A 27,846-nucleotide genomic window follows, 5' to 3' on the forward strand; every position below is an offset into this window, starting at 1 on the left:
TTGTTAATAGCAACTTTATTGTTTCACTGGTGAAAAAAAAAATCATAATTGTGTATGATGCGTTTCCCCCTAAATTTACAACAATGAAGGTTATACATAAATTATATAAATCACAAATTTTCTATTTTATACTATTTAGAAGAAAATTACTTTGATAAATATGTCCAGAGGATAACATAAGTTCTCAATGGATGGCTGAGTCCACATATGCAAAATATAGCTTCTGATTTTGACCATGGTGCTTTAAAATTCTCAAACATGCATTAATATACTCTAATTTTAGGGAAAATATTACACATGGCCTTATCTTGCATTTCAGGAGAAGCTGAATTTCACATATAGTATTCCTTTCCTCTAAATTAATCTCAGAACAAAGAGACAGACATTTTCGGGTTAGTACTCCCAAGTAATGAAGGAAATTACACACTCAACAATGAAACAAAACAGGAAAGAAAGGAAGGAGAGCTTCATTAGTAACAGAGATAACTGGGTTTTTTTTGGCTTTTTTTGTTTGTTTTTTAAACAGTTCACAGGAATTTTAAATAGCAGATCAATCATGCTACTTAGGGTGATCAGACAGACCTGAACACTTATGAAGTGAGTAACTTTATTAAGGTCTTGAAGGTGAGTGTCCGGAGGTGCTGGGTAAAACACACCACAGATAAGAAACGGGAAACCTACCTCAGCATTTCTGAAAGGCACAATCTATGGAAGGGAAACCTAGTATAATAAAACCCTTACTGGATGTACATGGAAAGGACTATGGTGAGCCTGCTTCCTTTTTAAAGGATGAGACCCTCATAAATTGGCCCTTCAGATTCTGGTGATTCCCGCCTCAAGCGCAAATGCTCCAGTGTGTTATGGAAATGTTTGTTAATTTGCTCTGTTTCTTCACTGGACTCAAGGTTTGGGAGGTCTTCTCGAATCTTTTGGATAAGCTGGTTCAAAACCTGAATCGTTACCTACAAAAGAATATATACAATTTCACAATCAAGCATGTACCACAAAAAATTAAAAATAACGCAATTTAATAAAAATGTTTTGAGAAGCCTGTGTTATTCTCATCAATTACCAGAGTGATTATGGAAAAAAAGATGAGAATATGATTCCTGGTTTGAGCAACAACCATTGGCTATTCATCCAAAACAAAAGCAGAAACAAAAACACAAAAAAATAACCAAAAAGAAACTTACTGAAAAATACAGAACATCATGAACCAGTAAAAGAACAAAAGCAAAATTTTATTTAACCTATAAGTCTTCTTTTGTTTATCTGTTTTTGTTTATGTGGGGGGAGGTAATTCAGTTTGTTTATTTGTTTATTATGTAAGTATTGGGAATTAAACCCAGGACCTCATGCATGCTAAGCACACACTCTACCGCTGAGGTATACCCTCCCCCCTTAACCTATAAATCTTGATCATTTATTTAGGAATTACTCTAAACTTGTATGTGATGACAAATCAGCCTACTATTTAAGCATTTGTAAATTATTTTGTATTTTTTAAACAGCAACTATTTTTATAAAATATTCATAAGCAAAAGAGATAAGAATTTTCCTGCACATAATAAATTCTGTTAGACATGTCCATCTATATAGAGAAGGATTTTGGAGAACGAATGAGACCACTAGGTGGATTCTCCAAACTCTGACCCTTGTGAACAAAAAAGAAAGTATCAGGATGATGAGCTTCTGTCAAAGCTAAGAGCAGGAAGGGAAAACATTAGTTCACTAACAACAGTTTTTAGTTCACTTACTGCATCATTCTCCTTTTCGTAAAAATAGATGTATCTGTTCAGAATTTCTATAAAAAGTTGCACTTGTAGAGAGGGATCCATGCACTGATTTGCTATTTTTAGAGCTTTCTTTAGGCATTCCATTACCCTCTTGCCTCCATGAAGCTAGGAAAAAAAAAAAAAAAACGGGGGAGGGGAGAATGTTAAAGAGACTAATGAATCACAAATGTTCCATTTCACACAAAGAAATAAACACACTACAGTGGCTCTCATATTTTAAAGGGACACAACAAATTTAAATCCACTTCATTTTTTAAGTACATAGCTACATTTTAAAACAAATATATTATTTGTTTCATATATTTATATGTTATATGTTTTATATTTATGTTATGTATTTTTTTTAAAGGTAGTGTATCAACTTGCCACATTATAACATCCTCAAAGTGGAGGCTTCACCACAGGATGTAAATTTCTATACATTACTGTCCATTTCATTTCTTTTAACAAAGCAAAGCAGTTTTCTTTGTCAGGTTTCCAAGCACGCCACATGTTTCACCTCCAAGGCCCAAGGCCACAGCAGCTGTTCCCTATTAATGATCCCCTCTCCTGTAAAAGTTGGTCAGGAATGCCCTGCCACCTTACCTCCTCCCCATTTTTGTCTGTGTTTCTGCCAGACCAGAAGAGATGTGCACAGGTGCTCACAGCTCGGCCCTGATCAGGTTTTTTCAGAAGTTTGGATGCAGCAAGAGCACACTGAGTCCTCAAGGGTTCATGATTCTCTTCACTGAAGCACTTCATCCTCTCAAAAGTACCAATGATCAAGGTGATGGCAGCCAGCTGTGCTTTGGAATCACTGATTTCATCTTCATACAAAGAAAATGCCTGGCACACACAAAGCAGAAGTGACCTTTAGGAGCCAACCATCTACTACAGCATTTTTCAAAATATTTCCCACCAAACCCCCATCCTGTGAGATGTTCAGATTAGAATATGGTTCAGATCAGAATATGCGGCACCCTCTTCTTAGAGAGACACAAGACAAAGATGCTGATAAACTGCAACAAAGAAATTTGTTCTTTTTTTTAATCCAGGGTCCCCAAACAGAATTAACAAAGGAAAAATTTTCCCATGAAACAGTTTAACCATGACCCACTTGAAAATCTTAAATCTCATTAGTGCTCAGTAACTGAACAATTTTCCTGCTCCAAACCAGTCAATAAAACTATAGTATTAAGAAGCATAGTATTTCTCATCAAGATGGGAATTCACAAATTCAGTGAAGAGTAAATCCATGTGCACCACTGCCATTAACTAGAGAAAGGTAACTGAACATAGCAAGAGATTAAACAACCCAGAAAGAGACCAGATCATCACCTGGGACATAAATTCATATGCTACTGTTTCATGATTTTCAAAACCAATTTCTCCAGCAGCTAGAGCTCCCTGAAGAAAAAGTCTTAAGGGTAATTCTGCCAGCTCTGCTTTGATCAAAGCACTGATAGTCTGGTGAGCAAATGAAAAAATCTTCTGGCACTTCTTTTCCCATTTGTCATCCTAAAACAAGAAAAAATACTTTAAATTACCTAAAGTTCAAATTAATTTGCTTAAGAATACCCATTTTCTATAAAACTTTTATAGAACAAAAAAGAAAAGTGATAAAGTTCACAGTTGCCCTACTAACTTCTCTCGTTTATGGAGCACGCAAGTAAACCATGCAGGATGTCTTGTCATCCATCTGAGGTTACTTGCCTTAAAATTTCTATACATTTGCTATTTGTTTTTTCTCATCGGAAAAACAACATATTCCCAAATTGGACAAAATTAGGAAAATACATAAAAGAATTTTAAAAAGTAAAATCATCCCTAAATCTACCACCCAACGGTAACCACTGGTAATATTCTGATGTTAATGTTTCCCTTTCTTTTTTCTATGCAAATACAATATAACTGGGATCTTTGTGCATGGTTTTGTCTTCTACTTTAAAGTACTCACTGAAAAGAGTTAAATTGGACTCATGCTGCATGTAATTTGTATCCGACTTCTTTTCTTTCACTTGTCATGATTTTCCTCATGATACTAAAGTTATCTGAAAGCATTTTAATCCCTAGAAAATATCCCACAAACTGGATGTAGCATAATTTGCTTAACTACTTCCTTTTGGAAATAACTGTAATACCACAACGAATGGTCTATAAACACAGAGCTTTACTGAATCCCTAATTTTTCCCGTAGCACAAATTCTTAGAAGTGGAACTATTAGGGCTATTAAGGCTCTAGTTACACACTGCCAGAGTTTTCTAGAAAGACTTCAGTAATCCACATTCCCACCATGACTAGATGAGAAGGAATTCTCATCCCACCATTGCCACTGCTGAACCTCATTCCTTACTTTTTCTTTTTTCTTATAGCAGTTTGATTTCTAAAAAGGCTCACTGCTGTAATTACTAATGAGGTTAAATATTTTAATCATATTTGATCATCCAAGTTTCTTGTTAAAAAAATTGGTTCATTTTTAAGAGGATAACAGTCACAGACTTGTTACAAGGACTAAATGCAATCAACCAAGTACACAGCTCCTGACACAGTGTACAGCATATAGTAAGTAAATGCTAGTTGCTGTTTTTATTGTTACATTCACAAGTATCTATCCATAAAATGCCGGGAAAAAAAGGAACCAAATAGGAGGCTGGCTGAATAAAAAATGGCCAAAAGTATGCTACTGTGCTGGTAGGTCTAATGAATAAATCTTGTTTCCCCACCATTAGACAATTAAGTTTACTGAGGTTTGTTCCTTAATATAAACCTGACTGTCCAAGTTTCAGGTACATTAGATTGGGGTATTTTTCTACAAAAGTATACTAAAGACACAAACCATAATTCTGTTTATAAAAAAATGTTTAAAATGTATACAGGTCATAACATTATCAATTGCAGGCCTTTAGAGAGCAGTGACGTGCAATGCTGGGTGCTTTCATTAGGCAAAGCTAACTTGAGTTAGACCTCATTGGTTATGGATTGCAACTTCTGCAAGAGATTACTGCATCACTTTAGAATTTGGTACATTATAAAGACTCCAAGAAAATCAAATCATTCTTGAAAAACTAAAGCATTTTGAGCTAATTTTAAAATAAACTTATCAATGTCTTACAAGTGATCTTTAAATGCAGGAAGAACTTCTGGTAAGTTTAATAAATAAATTTAAACTGTTTCAATATTTCTAAGTGTTTTTATGTAACCCATAAACTAGTATGTCATCTACCAACATCACTATTAGGAATATTTAAAACAGGATGATTATAGTTTCTATAATAATAAACTAAAACACACACACACACACAGAGGAAAAAAGTAGTGACATACTTAAAAGTAAACCCACCACTTTAGAATTCTCTTTGTAGCGAAAAGCCAGCTGGTAAGCTGCAAATACCAAAGGTGGCAGTGTGAAGCGAATCCGTTGATTTCCACCAGCTCCAAAATGTTTTCGTGCTGTATTTAAAATCTGACCAAAACAAACAAAACCCATTAATCTTTTCTATAAATACAGAACCCACAATTAATTATTTATAAAGTTAAATGAGGGTTTTAATTATCGTTGCTACCATTTTAATACAAACCGTGTACCAGGCTTTATGGTACACTCTTAAATTTCTTACCCTGCCGAGTCATCACAATCATCCTAGAGACAGATACTAACCCCATTTCCCAGAGGGGAAGCCTGAGGTTCTGAGAGGTTGTATAAACCTGCCCAAGGTTACACAGCTAGTCGGGGCAGATACAGATTTAAATATATTTTCATGTACACATGTACAAAGTATACTTGTTGAGAAACAGCACAGGCTGTGAAGACAGACACTTTTAAAACTAGATTCTAACACTTACTACTTATGTGACTCTGGGAAAATTACTCTCCACTTTTTCTTAGCTACAAGTTACGTTTGAAAAATGGGTAGTACATTTCTCTTAGGGTTGTTGGGAAAATTAAATAATACATGTGAAGCGTTACCAGTACCAACACAAGGCACGTGCTCAGAAAACACTGGCTATTATTAACAAAAAATATGTATGTTGCTGGTATATCATACTTCCTGCTTCAGAAAAATATTAAGACCATTTAAGTCGAGGGGTATGACAATATACTTTAAAAGAGCCATTGAGAAACAAATGGCTGGTTATTTCAGAAAAACCACAAGAATTCATGAAATACTTTTTAACATGTGTGACACAACACACGACATATTCAGGTTTTGTGATTTTCTCTGATAATGGTAAACGGATAGGAAGAGAACGCATTTCCCCTTGGGGAAGTCAGAGCTGATGATCCTCACTTTCAAGATGTCTCCATACATGGACATAACCACAGGTGGAATGCATACTTCCTAACTACCACATATGGTATGCAACAAAAAATGAATACACACGTAGGCATGTGTGTATGGGACACAGAAACGTAAGGGAATCAGTTAAGGCGTGAACAATCGGGCCAGCTCCTACGTACAGATCACACGTAGTACACAGAATGTTCATCAGTAAACCAGGTCAAAGACTACCCCACTACCAACAGAAAACAGCTTCTTACCCACCATGGTTATGAAGGAGAACGAGAGTGTCAACTATGACAAGTCAACACAAGAAGAGAGTTGGGACTCATCCTCAAATGTTCTTCATTACAGCAGTCTAACACTTCACCTCACACATCCAACAACGGTTAGACTACTTTGCCCAAACCATAATTAGGCAGTCATCTGTGCTACCTTCCACTAAAATAAATCACCCAGTATCAGTCACCAATACTCCTACTCAGGCAGCAGGTTTTATTCATTTCACAAGGACTCATTGAGGACTGAAGATAAAGAAAGGGACAATCTCATCTGACTGTTCTCTGCCAGGAAAAAGGAGTTAAGATAAAGGCAATTTTAATTTTAAAGTCTTTACGTATTTTTAATGTGGAAAACATATATAACTTCTATTTGTAAACCTGGGAAACATAAATATAATTGAATATAGGGATTGTTGCTTATGCTTTAAAAGTTTATTGTGATAAAGAACTGAACAATTTTAAAAGCAAAACACACAGTTCAAAAGGAAAATGAACATGGAATGATTATTGGACACCCAACCAGAGGAAGATAGGCTTTCCTACAATTCTTAAGAAGTTTTCAAAAGAAAGTACAGCAACCAACTTGTTCCTCATAAGCTCCAGAAGTTTACAATCATGCATTCACATATAAAGTAAAAGTCCACTTAATCTCTCATGCGGTTGCAATTCCTTCAAAATCTTCTAGTACCACAAGCCACATTAGACTGAGACACATCTACATGAGATTTCACTAGAAGTTGCTGGAGGGGTATAGTAAGAGTTATCTCATACCAGGTACTGCTGATCAGGGTCCTCAGACCGTAGAAGATGAATGAATCTGCCCACAAGGCTCTGCTCATCAGCAAAGTCCTCTGGATCAGGGTCTTCTACAGGTTGATCTGGCTGATCCTGAATCAACGTGGACACCAAATTCATTATGGAATCCACCTGTAGCATGGGAGAGAGAGAGACCCACTGGGGTGAAACCATCAGCACATAATGCCACTGCCAGAAGTGTTTCTAGTTGTATAAAGTTACAACACAGTATCAACAACATAATTCCTTTTTCTGTAACAGAGTATATGCATGTTGGCACACGTATAGATACAAGTCTAGAAAGAGATGCACCAAATGTTAATCAACCAAATGTTATTCTCTTTCTGGTGGGATTATAGTTACTTTATATCTTCTTTATGCATCTCCAGTTTTCTCATTTATCTAATGAATAAGCCACTAGTAACTTCTTTTTAGTAGTAAACTACCCTCCCATCCCATCTCATGTGTCTGTCTCAAGGTCTACAACCATAACTACACTGTTTCTGTTTTTCTAATATAGCATGTTGGTATTCTCTTACCTGGTCTTGAGAGACAATTTCTGTATTATAATCCAGAACATTACTAAGCACATAACAACTCATGCTTTTTCTGGACTCATAGTCAAAGTACTCAAAGAGTGGGTGAAAATGTTTTAATTTCAAGACTGTTAAAATATTGTTGTAAGTGTCAACAGGTATCTTCAAAAGTCTGGTGAGCTCCTTTGAAACTGCACTACTGGTAGCAATACTGCAAAAAGAAAAACAGTAGCCCTTTAATGAATAAAATTAACATTCTATATATACAGACATGATTCACGAAAATGTGCAACTTTTCATTTATACATTAAAGGAAATGGGTCAAGTGAATCACACCACTCCAAAATGCCCCAATGACCTTCTGAGAGATTACAGATATCTATCTAAATACAAATATTTATTCATCTATTCATGTCCTATTGATATGATATGCTAGTCTCCAATTCATAAGCAGGTTATATAGCTCAAGTTAAAATGACTGTCTAGAATTCGGCATTTCTAAAGAAAGTATTTTAAGTGGTAGCTAGGTTCCTAGGGCAGCCAATGAGTACTGTATATTCAAAATAAGTAGGAAGAAAAACCCATGCAAAACTAGCGATTCAGAAAAATAGAAAAACACATAAATTACTTCTTCTGCATCAGATGTTGGTGGCTAAGGAAAAGCAGGATGATATCAGGAACATTCTGTGGCGACTGAGGAATACCCAACCATTTATAATACCTTTAGAGGCAGGGATTTTCTAGTTCCTTATTTTGTCTAATCTTACTTTAAAACTCAGTTAACAAGGGAAAATCGATCTACGTCACTTATTATTCAAGAATCTGCAATGTTTTCAGTTCACAAAAAAGGAGTGACAAAAAAAAAGGGAAGTAAAAAGAGGTAAAAGAAAAAGAAGAAATCTTCTGGATGCAACTAAAACACTGGAAGAGAGATGGAAAGGAGAAAGACTGTGTGAGGTGAAATGAATAGTACAGGGCGAGGAGGAGCCTGGCCTGCCGGCATGTTCAGAGCAATGGAGGAAGGGATAGAAGGGGCCGGCGGGGAAAAGATAACGGGATCAGAAATGCCCACGGTGGCCACGAGAGGGCGCCACAGGCAGCACAGCTGAGGAAGGTCCGAGTAGACAACAGAATATAACACTCTCCTTGATGGAATGAAAATCAAAGCTCAAAACAGAAAAAAAAAAATTTAAACCAATTTAATTTCCACACCTTAAATACATGCATGCCTCCTTAATTTTTCACAACTTACTTATCTGTAGAAAACCACTTCTTATGGAAACACTGCTGGACAAAAACAGTTTCCTCAACAGTTTAAAAACGGACTCATCTACATATGCAAAGGGATCTGTATCGGGACACCGGTCACGGAAGCCGGCTATGGTCCGTGAGTGCCACTACTTGATCGACGTATACAACCAAGTAACTGGCTGCCAGTTTCGGCCCCAATTAGTGCCAAGCATGTCGACCTAATGAATGCTTAAAACAAGATGAATGCTAATAACATTTCAAAACGAACTGAGAAAGAAAAACAAATCTGCGACAAAAAAGGTACTTTACAAGGGATTTTACAAAAGTGTGTGACTTACTGTTCAAGGTTGAGCTTGTTAAATATCTCCACTGTCGTTTCTAGAACTTTATCAACATAGTCCACACGATCAGGATAACACTTCATAGCGAGATTGATGAGAGAGACTTGTAAAGATACAACATCCTCCGAAGGCATGTCTTGTCTAGACTGGAATGTTTAGAAAACCATGGAATTTATGTTAAACAATTACACAAGGATCTACCAGCTGAGAAGTTTCAAAGTTTTGAAAACTTAGGAGAAAAGCCATTCAAACCTGTATGACTGTAGCCACCTGCTGTGAAAATATGTCAAAAAGTTTAATATCTGCTGGGATTCCAGGTCCATCTTCACGGTGAGCAAATAAAGCTAATCTAAAAAAGAAAACATTTAAAAAGATACAGGGATCTGGGTAGTGGGATCATGGATGACATTCTATTCTTTATGCTTTTCTGTATTTTCTGAACAGTAAAATAAAATTTTCACTGAATTGTACACTTTAAAAGGGTTAGCTTTGTGTTATATGAATCATTATCTCGAAAAAGCTATTACTTTTCTTTAAAAAACCTAAATTTACAGTGAAAAAAGGTTTTAAAAAATGATCATTCCCTCAATTCATTGTTAACCAGTTTTACCAACGATGCCTTATTTCCCTGTATTCTTACTTCATACTAAACACAAACAGATTTTCAACAGGCCAATTTTGCCAAATTCTTTGAAGCTTAATTATGTAGATATGGATAGAAATGCATTGAAAGTGACAAATGTATTCAACAGTCATGATTACAAAGTTAATCTTTAAAAAATAAAAAAGTACATAGGCTATTATTTTAAGACACTGCATTTTTACTACTGTAAAGTTTAAAACACAAAAAATCCTAACTATTCTATTTCCCACACCTTAAACTATTCAAAATAATGTCTGTTCTATTATCACTGTTCGTCACAATTACAACCGGATCCACATTCTGTTACGCATAGAAGAATCACTACTGATAGAAATGGTTAAGTGATATTACACCCAACACAGGAAAACCTAGTTATTAGCTTCTATTAGGGGCAGCCCAATTAACTAATAATTCTCAATGCCCAGGACTGAGCTGATAATTTGGAAAACTCTGATAAATAAATTCTCAGACTTTAAAACTAATGACTTAGATGTTTAAAATATAATGAAAAGTATTTGCAGAAAGAAATCCTCACTTGGGTTTCTGGTTTCATAATGTCAATGATGTGTATGTTCACAAGCAAGACACTTACTACTAACCAAGACAAGGGCTAAAGAAGTAAAACATAAACCTAAAGGGGATTTACTAACATTTTTAATACTTGAAAATTTTTCTTTAAAAAAATGTGATGACAGAGTGATTACTTGAACATTCTTAATCATCTGTATTCATGGCTACTTGATAAAGATTCCAAATCAAAGTGATTCCCATTGAAAGATAACTTCCACCATGGTAAAAACAAGTTTTGTTCTTTGGTGATATTTTTGGATTTATAAAATTTAAATGTTGGGTCTGTATAATGTCTTTATATGTCAATTAAATGCACAGATTAAAAATATAATCTCAAAGCCTCCTGCACAATGAAAAGCTAAACTTTTTTCATGCCTAAGCTAGACAAGCACTTAGTAGATACTCATACTTACAGAATTAAATGGTGTAATTACATCAAAATGGTTAATATAATAAAGATGTAACAGAAAAAAAAATTCATGAAAATGTTTTAAATTCATTATTCGCAAGTCAGAACATATGCCCTCCAGTGGTGAACGTTCTTACCTATCAATTAAAGCAATGATTATGTTTTTCACATTTACATTTTGGTGTAATTCAGCACAGGCCCGAAGAAAAGGATTCAAAGTTTGAAGGTGGAATTCATCAGGGAAAACCTGAAAATCAAATGATCATCAATTGACATAAATAAAAGCATTTCACATTATATTTTGGACTTAGTATTTAAAGTTCATATTTGTGGGAAAAAATCACTTTAATCTTACACAACTAAATTCAAATACATCACTTTAAAGCCTCTCTAAACAGAAGCCCAGAAAGAAATATTCCACCAACCAAAATATACCTACAATTAAAATAAAACTAATGATACCTAGAAAACTTGGAGGTTACTCCTTCCTGCATTTTGGGGGGAAAAATACATCGATACAAAGACCAAGTTATTACAGTAACAGGAGAAAGGAATTTATTCAGGAAAGCTTACTTTCTGGTCTATCAGGATTTTTTCCAAAACAATAAAAATTAATGAACTATAAAATGAGTTCTTTAAAATAATGAAATGCTCTCCCCTACCTGAATAATACACTCCATGAGATATTCTTGAGCCAAAGCATCCCTGCAATTCACAACTTGCTCCAATATACCAGTCAAAACAATCTAAAAGAGAAAGAAAATTTAAGAGTGAAAGATTACTTTCAAAATCCTAAGACACTCCTCTAATAACACATTTGAACTATTAATTTAAAAATCGTATTTTAGATTTTTCTGACCCATACTTCATTTCTAGATTAAACTTTAAGTTGTTATAGAAGAATTTTTAAATAAAAATTTCTGGGTTTCTATTTCATAAATGTCATTTGTGATGAAGTCCGTTTCACCAATTTTTTTTCTCTTTGTGATGGTTTGTGCTTTTTGTGTCCCAGGAAAGCTTTGTCTTATCCAAGATTATAAACATTCCCTTTGTGTTTTCTTCTAAAAGTTTCATAGTTGTAATTTTCACATTTATGACTTTGATCCCGTTTTTTGAGTTTCTCTAGAGTACGGTGATAGGTCACAGTTCAGGGGCTTTGACTGCGCATAGGTGTCCAATTGTCCCACAACCACTTGTTGAGAAAGGTTGCCTTTGCACCTTTATCAAAAATAATTGATTATATAACTGTGGGTCTATTCTGGGCTATTTCAGGGGTCATCAAATCTAGTTTAATGTCTCTTTTTATAAATGGTTTCCATACTGTCTGTGGCTGCTTCTGCACTATATCAGCAGAGTTTAGTAGCTGCAGACTAGATGGCTTGTAAGACCAAAAAATATTTATTATACTGTCCTTTACAAAAAAGTTTACTAATTCCTGATTTATTCTCCACTGGTTATTATTCCTTTCACCAATACCACATTATCTTAGTGTAGCTTTAGGGTAAATCTATAGTAAAATATACTAAATCTCAATATAAGGAAAATTGGTATCTTGATGATGAGGCTACCAATCCACAAACACAAACTCAAAATATATCTTTTGGTTTATTTAAGTCTTCTTTGATTGTCATTGGTTTTCAATGCAATATTACTTAACACAAATATTTCATTTATAAAAATCAGACTTCAATTTATATCTCATGACATAAGAAAGGATGACAAGTAAAAAGATATAAACCTGTTTGTAACGTTCCACATTTACACCTTCCAACTGGCTGAGGCGCACCAAATTTGTTCCCACTAAAATTCTCAGTTCTTGTCTTTCCCGTTCTCTTTTTTCTCTGTCTCGGCTGTGCCCCTGATGCTGCATTCGAACCCAGAGCTTGTTCATTTCTGCAAAGTTGAGCAGTACAAAATCCATGGAATCACTGATGTCACCAGTTGTTTCTTCACTGAAAAGAAACAGTTGGAAAAAAGTCTTTAAATACAGCATTTAAATTATAGGAACAACGTACTACTAGTCCTCTCCTTTGTGCATTTCCTTCTTATCTCTTCAATACACCAATGCTTAGGAAAGACACTTTCAGCTTCACTGGCTTAGTGCTCAATTTCAAGGGGAACAGACTCAAGAGAAAAAAGTGCTAGGGAGAAGGATACAGTTCAAGTTTAAAGAGACAAAACACTTTCCCCCACTCTCTTCACTGGGCCAACTAGACTTATTCCTGGAGTTGCACACCATTAATTCATAAAGCCTAAAAAAATCTGACTTATAATGTACTGTTAACTCATCATTTTATTGTTGAATTATGTATGTTTTTAATTGGAATGTGAGCTTTGTGAAGGAAGAGACCAAGTATTTCCTGCTTATTTTTACATCTCCTAAGATGGGGAACTTAGTTGTTTTCAAAAGTTTTTACTGATTGTCTAATTAAACGTGCAAAACTGAGAGTCAAATCATAATAAACCAAATAACCTCACTATCTTCTCTACACTGTATAAATTTTTTGTCACATGCATGGTAAAACTTTTATTACAGCTTTTAAAAAGGAAATGATGCAGATAGAATAAAACCCACTAAATTATAAATCTTAGAAATAAATGAGCAAATGAACTGTAAAAATGGAATTAGGTTCCTCAGTCTAGGGAATCTGTCACATGAATAATTCACCCAGCTGGGTGAAGACCACAGCAGGCTGACCATCTGTCATTTTTGTGGGATAAAAGCACAATGGACTTGGATGTTGGAAAGCTGGTCACATAAGAGACAGGAATCTCTCTGAATGGCTTTTATTTTTTTTCTGTTTTGGAGTTAATATTTAATTTATGTGCACAGATCATTAAAATCACTTATACTCTAGGGTAACCAGAAGTTGATAAATTATAAAAGCTGACAGATATTCAAGAACAATATGAAAATTGGCAAGCTCATGGAAAAAGTTAAGCATACTTCATTGTTTTCTCACAAATACAATTTTCAAAATGTTAACTCACTTAAACACTTAAAAAGTCACATTTTCAAAGAATGTTTAATGGAATGGAAAAATGCTTTCAATTATGTTAAGTGAAAAAAGTAGGGTCTAATATTCCACAGACATAATTTTCATAAGAGTATATTTTGTATCACCCCACATATACTGAGTTCTATGTCACAAAGGAAATCTATACATGAAATGGTACCAGTGACTCACTCTGGGTAGGAGAATTACTGGTACTTATTTTCTTCTATATACGTTTTATATATTTTGCAACAACAACAAAAAACTACAACTATATCAAGGAAGAAAAGCACTTACTCTGTTGGCTCTCCTTCATCAGGTAAGATGTTTCTGGTACACTGAAGAAGATAATTTCGAAGAAACAGACCTCTCAAGGGATGCTGCACACCACGGCACATTTCCACCAAATCTTTCAAAATATCTTTCCTGGACTGAGGAAATGACTTGACATACACAACTCCAACTGTGATCAACAGATAACTAGGAGAATTGTGAGGAAACAGTTGATTAGAAATAAAATATTCAAGTCAAGAATCTGACTATGTCCAAACATACTGTACACAAACATTAAACAGACAAGACAGGGACCAGGTTTTCTACCATACAATGAAGAAAATATCACCTGATTGAAAATATAACTGTTTATGGACCCCCCCAATTTATTTATACATGTATGATGATATATATCATCATCACCTTTAAATATATTAGGTCTCTTATAACTGTCATGACATTAATTTTTCTAGCAGTTAAGAAATTAAGCCAGAAAGAGAAAAAAAGACAAACAAACTTATTTACAAAGTAGAAACAGACCCACAGACATAGAAAACAAACTTAAGGTTACCAGGGGGGAAGGAGGTGGGAAGGGATAAACTGGGAGTTCAACATTGGCAGATACTGACAGGTATATATAAAATAGATAAACAACAAGTTTATACTGTATGGCACAGGGAACTATATTCAATATCTTTTAGTGACTTATGGCGAAAAAGAATATGAAAATAAATATGCGTATGTTCATGTATGACTGAAGCATTGTGCTGTACACCAGAAATTGACACAATATTGTAAACTGACTATACTTCAATAAAAGTTTTTTAAATTAAATATCTTCATTTTTTTCTATTTCCAAAATTTCTCAATAATCTATATAAAAAGTAAAATTAATTATACTCTAAAACCTTAAAAAAATCATCAAAATATATCTATTTGTTAAATTAAATAACCTGAAAATTGGTTTTAAAAAGCTGCTGATTTTAAAGGATATAATATAAAGCAGGAAATGCAGATATAAAAGCCCTCAGAGTCTTAAAAACTTACAGCCTGGGGATAATGTTTCCAGCATACTGTACAAGTTCATAGAGATCTGCCACTTTTCTTCCTTTAGCAAACTCATCTGTCAGGTAGACTTCCAGGTAGTGCAGTTCATCGGAAATAGCCATATCTGTTAACTATCATTAAGGATTCAAAGCTAAGCCAACCTAAGCAATACCTGCAACTTGCCAGAGTGATTAAATTACTGGCAAATTTCTCAAATGTTATTCCTGTAAGACAGCATGTTTAAGTGAAGACAGAATTTCAGTCAGACTTTCCTTACCTTAAAATAAGGGTTTTAAAAGATGTGTGGCGAAGCAAAATAATAAAAATAAGATTGCTTGTCAGACTACTAAAGGGTTTCGAGATGGGAAATCATTGTATTCCTTTCCATTTCAGAGTCCTGCATGACAAAATCTAAGCATTAAAGAACCAACTGCCTTACACCTTCAATACCCTTCATGAAAGATCTGAAAATTGAGATATAACAACAACCCACTTTAAGAAGTTTAACCAAAGAAGAAGGGTTTCTGATACTAAGTTTTTCTTTTTCTCACTTAGCAAATCTACATGGAGAGGAGTACTATTTCGTTAAGGCAATGAAGAATAACATAACTTCAGAAAAACTTAATAAGGAACAAACAAAATATGGCCTCAGCAAGAAAAAAGTATGATCAAAATGTTCAGTCTTCAACATTCAAAAGATACAAAGTTCATAGTAGCTCTTTGGTGATAACATAGAAGTCCGGAGTTCACCAAGCATATTAGAAGCATGTTTCAGAGCATCCATAAGCTTGTTTTTGTCCTACAGAAATAACCAAGAGAATTGGTGAGAATGCTTAACGTAAATAAACATTTCTCTGTTCTGTAAACTCTTTCATCAAGGCTCCGTTACACAATTTTAAAAGTATACAGCACCTAAATTATTTTAATCACATAAAAATCAAGTTTAGTTTCACCTGTCTTCTCTTTACTGAAAAGAAAGAAGATACATGATTCCTCACCAGGGCTACAAAGCTTAGCAAATCTTATATATCTAGCACTGCAAGCTTCCTGGCGTAACTCCAGTCTCTACAAACCCTCACATCTATGAAATATTTTACCCGCAATCAAGAAAGCTGGTATACTGATTCTTCTGAAGCAAAATACTATTCAGACAATGGCTTGGTCATAGGTTAAATACTTTTCAGAGATGCCTAGTATGACTATTCCTATAAGCATGCTTTCCTCTTCACAACACTCATGTGTTCCACTTAACACATAAATGCAGACAGTTCCTTTAGATACAGGAAACACTATTCACGTACATAAAGAGACGGAAGGAAGCAAAAGCAAGCTCTATGCCCACCCATTTTCTCCATTCCAAGACTTTTGTTTTTGCAAATCTGTTTACAAGAAAAGCAATACAATAGGTAAAAAAAAAAATAAAAATAAAAAAACCCCAGCATATTACTAAGCTTTAGAAACTTTGAGACACTACAAAGGCAAGGTATTATTATCATCCTCAACACAGCACCTCATAAATTGAAGTACCAGTCTATTTGGTCCCATTCCTTAAATTTTGTTTTAATTTTTTTTTTATTGAAGTGTCTACTTCTTAAATTTTAATCCAGAGAATCTATAGTTTCTAAACAGATTTTCTCCTATCTTTCAGAATATGAAAATATATAAATAAGTGTAAGTATAATTTTTAAGATAGTCCCTACAAAAATTGTATCTATTCTGGACAGAGGGTAGGGGGGAAAAAGCTGAGTAATTCAAATTGAAAGCATTTAAATCCATTTGTTCAATCAATATTTACTAAACATCCATTTTATGTCAGGTACTCCTCAGGTTTGAGGCTAGTATTTCAAGTCAGATATCAGTATGGTGATTAACCAGTGCTGTGTAAACAGAAAGCAGCGTCTCCCATCCTCATGGAGCTTACATTCTGGTAGGGAAGACAGACAATCCCAAACCATAAATATAAACCATAAATATAACGGTAAGTAAATATTTCCACAGGGCTATCTGTTGAAACTGTCCCCATGCAGTGCTTGACAGAGGTGGGACTGAAGGTGAGATTTACCAGAAGCAGTGGTACTAGGTGACTTTAGAAAATATTGCATATGGGTTCTTAGGAACAAGCAGACTGCAACTGTGCCTCCCACATCGTGATTCTTACCAGGCATCTCTTCATCTGGAATGACTGCACCTTCACAGCCTGTATGGCTTCATCCAAGAGCTTTTCCTGCTCATCCTGAGGTGACTGCTGTGTTGTAGGCTGGGGGGTGGGGGGTGGAACAACTCCCGTTAATGTCTCATTTACATTCTCTTCTAGCAAATCTGTTGTTTCTATAGTCCCAGCAATATTTCCAAGCTTTTCGTATAAGGCTTATTCTAGTTCTACATTTCCAACTCATTTCTCAATTTTTAACAACTGAACAGAGCTGTGCCCAGCCACTGAAATTAATAGCGTAAGACTGCTGAAGGAGAAAAGAAACATGTACAGGGAATATCTTTTCTCTTAGAAACTGACTCAATGTTCTTGTCGCAGGTTGGCCTCAAAGAAATATAAGGTGGTAGTTTACGGCTGCCTATGTTCTGCTAATACCCTCTGGATGCAACCAGAACATCACCAGTCTACTGTGACAGGTATAGTCTAACCCAAACCTCTAAAATCCCCATTTTCTCTAACCTTCTTCTCGTTTGCATTTTAGTTTATTCTTAGACATACCAAGAACTAGTTTATCAGAACACCAACCCCCTTAGGCAATATATAACAAGGGACTAAACAGGCTAGAAGTAAAATAGCTGACACTGCTGTTACTGACTTGCAGCAGAGCACCACCAAGAGCACTCAGTCTCCTCAGGGGCCTAGCTTACCACTTCAAGTGGAGCGATCTACAGTCACCATGGATAAAACGTATCTAGGCAGTCTTCTCTTTGCCATTAGAAAACTCTGCTTGCAAAAGGAATTAGATCTACCTGTCAAGCAGATTTAACCACTCCATCCTTTATGTTGTATAAGCACTGTGTTTATACCTCTACTTCAGCACGTATTACATTATTAATCATAAATGATGGCCAATTTCATATCTTTGGGGCCCCACACATTGCCTGATATATAATGGGTGCTTCATAAAGGTTCATGGTATGAATGAACAGGCTGGTTTTTGATTATGTATTTACTTTAAAAAATGGCTATAGAATCAATAGATGAATGGATAAACAAATTGTGGTACATATATATAATGGAATATTATTCAATCATAAAAAGTGAAGTGTCAATACATGCTACCTGAACTAACTTAGAAAACATTATGCTGTGTGAAAGAAACCAGACACAAAAGACCACACGCTGTATAATTCCATTGATAAGAAATACAGGCATACCTCAGAGATACTGTAGGTTTGGTTCCAGATCACCTCAACAGAGCAAATATTGCAATTAAGTGAGTAACACAAATTTTTTGGTTTCCCAGCATGTACAAAAGTTTTATTTATACTGTACTGTAGTCTATTAAGTATGCAAAAGCATTATGTCTAAATAAACAATGTACACACTTTAATATAAATATAATTTATTGCTAAAAACTACTATCATCTGAGCTCTCGGTGAGTAGTATGTTATCTTTTTTCTGGTCGAGGATAGTGGTTGCTGAAGGTTGGGAGGCTGTGGCAATTTCTTAAAATAAGACAACAATGAAGTCGGCCACATGGAGTGACTCTTTCTTTCATGAACGATTTCTTTGTAGCAGGTGATGCTTATTTGATACCATTTTACCCACAGTAAAACTTCTTTCAAAATTGGAGTCAGCCCTCTCAAACCCTGCTCTGCTTTACCAACTTTTATATAATATTCTAAATCCTTTGTTGTCATTTCAAGAGTTTTCACAGCATCTTCACCCGGAGTAGATTCCATCTCAAGAAACCACTTTCTTTGCTCATCCATAAGAAGCAAATCCTCATCTGGTAAAGTATGAGCATGTGATTGCAGCAGTTCTGTCACATCTTCAGGCTCTACTTCTAATTCTAGCTCTCCTGCTATCTCTACCACATGTGCAGTTACTTCCTCCACTGAAGTCTTGAACCCCTCAAAGTCATCCATGAGGGCTGCAGTCAACTTCTTCCAAACTCCTGTGCATGCTGATATTTTGGGCCCCTCCCATGAACCACAAATGTTCTTAGCAGTGTCTAGAGTGGTGAATCCTTCCCAGAAGGTTTCAATTTACTTTACCCAGATCCATCGGAGGAGTCACTGTCTATGGCAGTTGCAGTCTTATGAAATGTATTTCTTAAATAAGACTTGAAGTTCAAAATACTCCTTGATTGGTGGGCTACAGAATGGATGCTGTTAGCTGGCGTGAAAACAATCTCACTGTATATCTCCATAAGTGCTCTTGAGTGACCAGATGCATTGTCATGAGCAGTAATATTTTGAAAGGAATATTTTTTTCTGAGCAATAGATCTCAACAGTGAGCTTAAAACATTCAGTAAACAATGTCGTAAACAGATTTGTTGTCACTCAGGATTTGTTTTTCCATTTACAGAGCACAGGTAGAGTAGATTTGGCATAATTCTTCAGAGCCCTAGGGTTTTCGGAATGGTAGACAAGTACTGGCTTCAACTTAGTCATCAGCTGCATTAAACCCTGACAAGAGAACCAGCCTGTCCTTTGAAGCTCTGAAGACAGGCACTGACTTCTCCTCTCCAGCTATGAAAGTCCAAGATGGCATCTTCTTCCAATATAAGGCTGTTTTGTCTACATTGAAAACTTGCTGTTTAGTGTAACCACCTTCATTGACTCTCTTATCTCGACCTTCTGGGTAACTTGTTATAGCTCCCACATTAGCACTTGCTGTTCCATCTTGCACTTTGATGTTATGGAGACAGTTTCTTTCCTTAAACCTCATGAACCAACTTCTGCCAGCTTCACACTTTTCTTACCTCTCTCAGCCTTCACAGAACTGAAGAGAGTTAGGGCCTTGCTCTGGATTAGGCTTTGGCTTAAGGAAATGTTGCAGCTGGTTTGATCTTCTATACAGACCACTCAAACTTTCTCCGCATCAGCCACAAGGCAGTTTCACCTTCTTACCATTCATGTGTTCCCTGAAGTAACACTTTTAATTTCCTTCAAGAACTCTTCCTTTGCATTCACAACTTGACTGTTTTATGCAAGAGGTCGAGTTTTAGACTGACCTCGACTTGACATGCCTTCCTCACTGGGCTTAATCATTTCTAGTTTTTGATTTTAAGTGAGAACATGTGACTCTTCCTTCCACCTGAGCACTCAGAGGCCACTGCAGGGCTATTCATTGATGTAATCTCAATATTGCTGTGTCTCAGAGAACAGGGAGGCTCAAGGAGAGAGGAACAGGAACAGCTGGCCAGTGGAGCAGTCAGAATACACACATTTATCAATTAAGTTCACTGACTTTAACAGGCGCAGTTTGTGGCTCCCGCAAACAATTACAACAGTAATATCAAAGATCACTGATCAACAAAATAATAATGAAAAAGTCTGAAATATTGCAAGAATTACCAAAATGTGACACAAAGACATAAAGTAAGCAAATGCTGTTAGAAAAATGGCACCAACAGACTTGCTGGATTCAGGGTTGCCACAAACCTTCGATTTGTTAAAGAAAAAAAAAAGGCAATAAAGCAAAGTACAATAAAACAAAGTATGCTTGTGTCTGGAATAGGTAAATCATCCACAGAAACACAAAGCAGACTGGAGGGAGAGTGGATGAATAACTGCTTAATGAGTACAGGGTTCCCTTTAGAGGTGATAAAAATGTCTTCAAACTAAATTGAGGAGTGGTCATATGAATGTATGTGAATGTACAACATGCCACTGAATTGTTCACTTTAAAATGGTTAACTTGGTAAGTTATGTGCATTCCACCTTAATAATAAAAAAGACTAAAGATAGAATGCCTCTTACACAATGTAGAATACTAGAAGGCAAGGACATACGTATAAACATGAAAGTTAAATCTGGTCTGCTCTATTATCGAAGACAATCAAAACAACACTTAATTTCGAGATTAACGAAAACCACAGAAACCCACTTCTGACCTAGCATCGTTTATAAAAATTGAATACTTTCTTGGTATAATTTTTTGGGGAAAAAAATCAATTGAATAATAAGCAAGGCCAAGCATCTCTTTATTTCTTTCTATGGCAAACTCTAGCAAACTGTTTCCCTGTGACCACACTTCTTCATAAGCATAAATAAATTTCAAAGAAAAAATTATGTGTCTAAAGGGAACATTAATTTATACAACAGAACTCAGTATAAAATGCTAGTCTCAGAAGCAAGGAGAACACGAGCATTTAAGAGTTCTGACTTAATGAAATTCACTATTCATCATGGGTCAGCCCTCTGAGAACTTCTGGGAGACCAAGTTATAGTTTGATTTTTTTTTTTTTTTTTTGCTCTTTACCTCTAGATGCAATAGATTTAACAATTATTAGAATCAATAGATCTTATTAAGTTCAGATGGCCAACTCAGAGATAAATAAAGATACATCAAGAAATTTTTATAATTTTTATTGTGGTAAAATATATATAACATAATAGTTGCCACTTTAACCATTTTAAAGTGTACAGTTCAATACGTTAAGTACATTCACATTGTTTACAGTCATCACCACCATCCATCTCCAGAACTTTCTCTCCTGTCTAAAAGGGAACTCTGTACCTGTTAAACAGTAACTCCCTATCCCCCCAACCCCACTCCGTCCAACCACCATTTTACTTTCTTTCTCTAGAGTTTTACTTCTCTAGGAACTCATATAAATGGAATCATACAATATCTGTCCTTTTGTGTCTGGCTTAGTTCACTCGGCCTATTATCTTCGAGGCTCATCCGTGTTGTAGCATTATGTCAAAATTTTCTTCCTTTTTAAGGCTAAATAAAATTTCATTGTGTATATAAACCATTTTGTTTATCCAGTCACCTGTTGATGGACATTTGGGTTGCTTCCACCTTTTGGCTATTGTGCATAATAATTCTACAGCAAAAAAAACAAAAACAAAAAAATGACAACAACAGCAACAACAAAAGACACTGTTTATAAAGAGAATACAAACAATTACAAAAATATTTGTATAGAATTGACTAGATTCAGTACTCTGCAAACAAATAAATAAAAATTTTAGCAAAAGTTTTCTATTTTGTATCAACTGTGTTTAAAATTAATAGAAACATATAAATACAAAATGAAGAAAATTACAGACTTATTAGTAGGCTACAAATGAAGAGATAAAGCTATAATAAAGAAATGTATTTTTACATGGAAACAACCTAAATGTCCATTGACAGATGACTGGATAAAGAAATCGTGGTATATTTATACAATGGAATACTACTCAGCCATAAAAAAGAATAAAATAAAGCCATTTGCAGCAACATGGATGGACCTGGAGACTGTCATTCTAAGTGAAGTAAGCCAGAAAGAAAAAGAAAGATACCACATATTACTCATATGTGGGATCTCAAAAAAAAAAAGACAAAATGAACTTATTTATAAAACAGAAAGAGACTCACAGACATAGAAAACAAGCTTATGGTTACCAGGAGGAGAAGGGAGTGGGAAGGGATAATTGGGAGTTCGAGATTTGCAGATACTAACTACTATATATAAAATAGATAAACAAGTTTCTTCTGCATAGCACAGAGAACTATATTCAATATCTTGTAGTAACCTATAATGAAAAAGAACATGAAAACTAATATATGTATGTTCCTATATGACTGAAGTATTGCGCTGTACACCAGAAACTGACACAACATTGTAAACTGACTATACTTAAATTAAAAAAAAGAAAGAAAGAAATGCATTTTTACACATTACTTATAAGACAATGCAGTTATTACACACATGGCTATTCTAAAGAAGCATCTAGATGCCCTTCTTGGGAAACGTCATGTAGAGCATTATAACATGAACGTGCTCTCATTAAACACAAGCCAGGTAACCAATGACTCCTCACTCATGGAAGTGCTCCTCCATTTACAAATGACTCCGCATGTAGCAGCTACATACATTAGGAAAAACTGGAAACATTATAGACTCAAGATTAAATTAACAATTGTGACTAGGTCCACTTTAACTAGAGGCCCAAGCTAAACAGCTCTCCCAAGTCTACACAGTTAAAAGATGCAGAGAAAACAAAGGTCACCATGAAATTATCACTTAAAAAACTATTCACCATTCAAACAATGTGCTTTCGTTTCTTCTTGTATCAAAAACGGCTAATAAGAGTAGTTATATCACTGCTATGAGTAATAAATGAAGTGACAGATAAAGCTTGAAAAATGCTTAGCACTTAGGAATTAGCACTTCACATAAGTGTTACCATTATTATTATATCCCTCTTAGAGCCAGCAATTATCTCCACCCATTCTAGAAACTTTACTTGTTCGTCAGTCTCTCCACTCATACACTGTAGATGTAATCTAACAACACAATGCAAATCAAATGTAAAATGAAAATACCCAGTCTCACAAAGATACAAAATTTCATTATGTTAATGAAAGTAATGTTTTTAAAATGATAAAGCACAAAATAGCAACTGAAGTAGGGAGAACTAAGGATGACCAAGGGATGGGAACAACCAAACATAATTTTAGTACCAAAGTGTCTCCAACTTCATTTATCAATAATTTCCTCAGGAACCTTATGATAGCACACACCTTTCTCAGAGTCTCAGTTCACATGTCACTTCCCATGGTCTTTCCCAAGCTCCCCAGGCAGAGCTATCTCTCCCTCCATGCCACAACACTGAGTTGACAGTGCTAAAGCAATCCTCAGACTGTATTACATTAAGTTCCACAAGAGTGTGTAGAAAATCCTAAAGAAGCCACCAAAAAACTACAAGAGCTCATGAATGAGTTCAGTAAAATTGCAGGATACAAAATTAATATACAGAAATCTGCTGCATTTCTATACACTAACAATGAAATATCAGAAAAAGAAATTAAGGAAACAATCCATTTACCACCACATCAAAAAGAATAAAATACCTACCTAAGGAAGCAAAAGACTTGTACTCAAAAAGTGTTAAGACATGGATGAAAGAAATTGAAGATGACACAAACAGGTGGAAAGATATACTGTATTCGTGGCTTGGAAGAATCTATATTGTCAAAATGGCCATACTATCCAAGGCAACGTACAGGCTCAACTCAATCCCTATGAAACTACCAATGGCATTTTTCACAAAACCAGAACAAAAAACTGTTAAATTTGTATGTAAACACAAAAGACTCCGAACTGCCAAACAGTCTTGAGAATGAAGAACAGAGCTGGAAGAATCATGCCCCTGACTTCAGACTCTATTACAAAGCTACAGTAATCAAAACAGTATGGTACTGGCACAAAAAAACAGACACATAGATCAATGGAACAGGATAAAAAGCTCAGAAATAAACCCACACACTTAGGGTCAATTAGTCTACAATAAAGGAAGTAAGAATAATACAATGGAAAAAAGACAGTCTTTTCTATAAGTAGTGCTGGGAAAACTGGACAGCTATATGTAAAAGAATGAAATTAGAACATTCTCTAACACCATATACAAAAATAAACTCGAAATGGATTAAAGACTAAATGTAAGACCGGACACTCTGAAACTCCTAGAGGAAAACTTGGGCAGAACATTCTTTAATATAAATTACAGCAATATTTTTTGGACTCGTCTCTCGAGTAACAGAAATAGAAGCAAAAATAAACTAATGGGACCTAAATAAACTTAAAAGCATCTGCACAACAAAGAAAACCATAAACAAAATGAAAAGACAACCTACAGAATGGGAGAAAATATTTACAAATGATGAGACCAACAAGGGATTAATTTTCAAAATATACAAACAGCTCATACAGCTTAATTTTAATAAAAATAAAAAACCCAATTTAAAAATGAGCAGAAGATCTAAATAGGTATTTCTCCAAAGAAGACATCCAGATGGCCAAAAGGTAAATGAAAAGAAGCTCAATATCGCTATTAGAGAAATGCAAATCAAACCTTCTCAAACCAGTGAGAATGGCCATCTTTAAAAAGTCTACAAATAATAAGGGGGTGTGGGGAAAAAGGAACCTTCTGCTCTGCTTGTGGGAATGTAAACTGGTGCAGCCACTGTGGAGAACAGAATGGAGGTTCCTTAAAAAACTAAAAATAGAGTTACCATATGATTCAGCAATCCCACTCTAGGCATATATCCAGAGAAATCTATAATTCAAAAAGATGCATGCACCCCAGTGTTCACAGCAGCACTATATAGCCAAGACATGGAAGCTACCTAAGTGTCCATCAACAGATGAATGGATAAAGAAGTTGTGAGATAGATAGATAGATAGATAGATAGACAGATACACATATACACACACACACACATATATACATATTCCATATATATATGGAATATTACTCAGCCATAAAAAAGAATGAAATAATGCCATTTGCAGCAATATGGATGGACCCAGAGATTATCATAGTAAGTGAAGTAAGTCAGAGAAACACGAATATCACTTATATGGGGAATCTTTCAAAAAAAATGATACAAATGAATTTATTTACAAAACAGAAATAGACTCACAGACATAGAAAACAAACTATGATTACCCAAGTGGGAAGGGAGGTGGGGAGAGGGATAAGTTAGGAGTTTGGGGTTAACATATATACACTACTATATATAAAATAGATGAACAACAAGGACCTACTGTATAGCACATGGGACTATATTCAGTATCTTACAATAATCTATAATAGAAAAGAATCTGAAAAAGAATATTTATGTATATATGTATAGAATATAACTTTGCTATACACCTGAAACTAACACATTGTAAATCAACTATACTTGAATTTAAAGAACAAGTTCCACATGCTAGACTCTTTCAAGTTCTTTGAGAGCAAGAGCTATGTTTCCAGTGTTCAGCATAGTCCATGATATAGAAGACACATATGATGCATGACGAATTGCATTGGATCCTAAAATTTTTGTATTGGGAAGGGCCAAAGAGGCCAACATTTGTTTTCAGCTGCAAAAGTGAGACTCAAAGAAGACTGAGTGACTTGCCCAAGTCACAAAGACAGTGGATGTGACAAGACTGCTACTCAAAGTTTTCTTTCCCAATACAGTTCATGAGGACAGGACTGTGTGTTTGGCTTCCTGCTCCAAACTGGTTCATCCAGTACAGAACAGAGATATATATATACTGGACCCTCAATTAAGGCTTTGATTGTAAAACACTATAAACGTTAATCCCTAAGTTTTGAGAAAACAGACAAATCCTAGTTTAATCTCTGCACCGTTCTTATATTAATTTCCAACTAAAAATACTGAGAAATAAGCAAAATTGTATGGCATCATGTTATATGAAAGTAATATATGTCAAAAATTTAATCCTGCTTTCTGGCATTAACACATTTAAAGTGAAGTCTGTTTCCAGGTTTACAGGCTCTCAGAAGCCGGTCTACATAAAATGAACAGTGAGATAATGTTCCAAAATCCAAAAACATTATTTATACAGTGCAGACTATGTCAACCGCTAATAAAATGCAAGCAACAACTTGCCTTTGGTAAACTAGATACATGGATTCACATTTTGAGGAAGTTCAAGTTCACCGGCCAAGAGCCACACCACGATTTGCTGCCATCAGGGAGAGGCAGGGAGAGGCGCTAAGAAGGATGCCTACCTCCAGTAAGTAAAATACTTGGATTTCATCGATGGGGAGATCAGTAAGAGAGCCAAGGCGCCCAACGAACAAATGTTAAGGAAACAAGCAGGCTCCCTTCCGTGTCTCAGAATTAATGGATATCAGATTGCATGAAACCTTCCAGGAAATTCACGTTAAGTGAGTCCCTAGAATTATCCTACACACATTTCATCAAAAGAGATTAAGAGGCCGAGAAAGGCCCGGGTACCATTACGTTCCCTCCGGAAGGTACTTCTTGCACAAGAAAGGGACAAGAAAGCACTACCAGGGACGAAGGTGGAAACGCCAGCAAGGGAGCAACCTCTGGGCGGGTCCCAATGCCACCTCTGAGCCTCAGGCCCTCCGCACGCCCCCGTTCCAGCCAGATGCCCAGACCCGGCACTTGGGATCTCCGCAAAACGGGGTGGTGGCCGACTCCACGCAGCGGGGCTGCAAGACTCTGCGACCCCTAGAATTAACAAGAGGATACTCCCCCTCAAAGAGCAACGGCCAAAGCCAGGCGCCACCGCCCACCCTGGCCCCGATCGGCCCGCCTGCGGCCTTCCCCGGCCTGTCCCGCATCCCGCAGGCCAAGCTGGGTCCGTATTAGCCCCGATCGGGCTGCCGGGCCCCAACTCAGCCCGCAGGACTCAAAAGCGGTGGGAGTGAGCAGGGGCTGGCAGAAGGGTAGGCCGGGAGCCCGACGCCCCTCAGCACTCACCATGGCGACTCCCCAGAGCCTGCAGCAAGCAGCACCCACCCCGCGCGGAGCCTCCCGCGGTCAGGTGACTCTGCGGCCCCTCCAAGCCCCGCCCCCTCTAGCCCCGCCTTCGGACCCTTCAGGCGGCTCCCCGATTGGCCCGCTTCTAGGAACCTCAAGTCTCGTGTAGTTATTGGCCCTTGTCACTTCACGCTGGGCTGACGGACCTAGGCGCCAGCCAATCCTTCCACAGTGTGCGAA

The 27,846-nt window shown here is 36.1% G+C and overlaps 1 protein-coding gene across 1 annotated transcript; it reads right to left on the bottom strand.

The window, feature by feature from the left end:
* VPS35 (VPS35 retromer complex component) lies at positions 1 to 27,709 on the bottom strand. The gene is made up of 17 exons (XM_006191347.3): positions 27,607 to 27,709; positions 17,357 to 17,455; positions 15,901 to 15,997; positions 15,199 to 15,322; positions 14,176 to 14,358; positions 12,621 to 12,834; positions 11,545 to 11,628; positions 11,020 to 11,129; positions 9,513 to 9,609; positions 9,258 to 9,406; positions 7,672 to 7,879; positions 7,109 to 7,264; positions 5,117 to 5,239; positions 3,114 to 3,293; positions 2,382 to 2,621; positions 1,758 to 1,901; positions 1 to 962 (listed from the first exon to the last, which is right to left on the bottom strand). Exons 1-17 carry the CDS (start codon positions 27,607 to 27,609, stop codon positions 783 to 785), a joined length of 2,391 nt encoding a protein of 796 aa, XP_006191409.1. The 5' UTR covers positions 27,610 to 27,709; the 3' UTR covers positions 1 to 782.
* Positions 27,710 to 27,846: the final 137 nt, after the last annotated feature.

This window comes from Camelus ferus, chromosome 9, assembly GCF_009834535.1.
Source record: "Camelus ferus isolate YT-003-E chromosome 9, BCGSAC_Cfer_1.0, whole genome shotgun sequence".
Lineage (NCBI taxonomy): Eukaryota > Metazoa > Chordata > Mammalia > Artiodactyla > Camelidae > Camelus > Camelus ferus.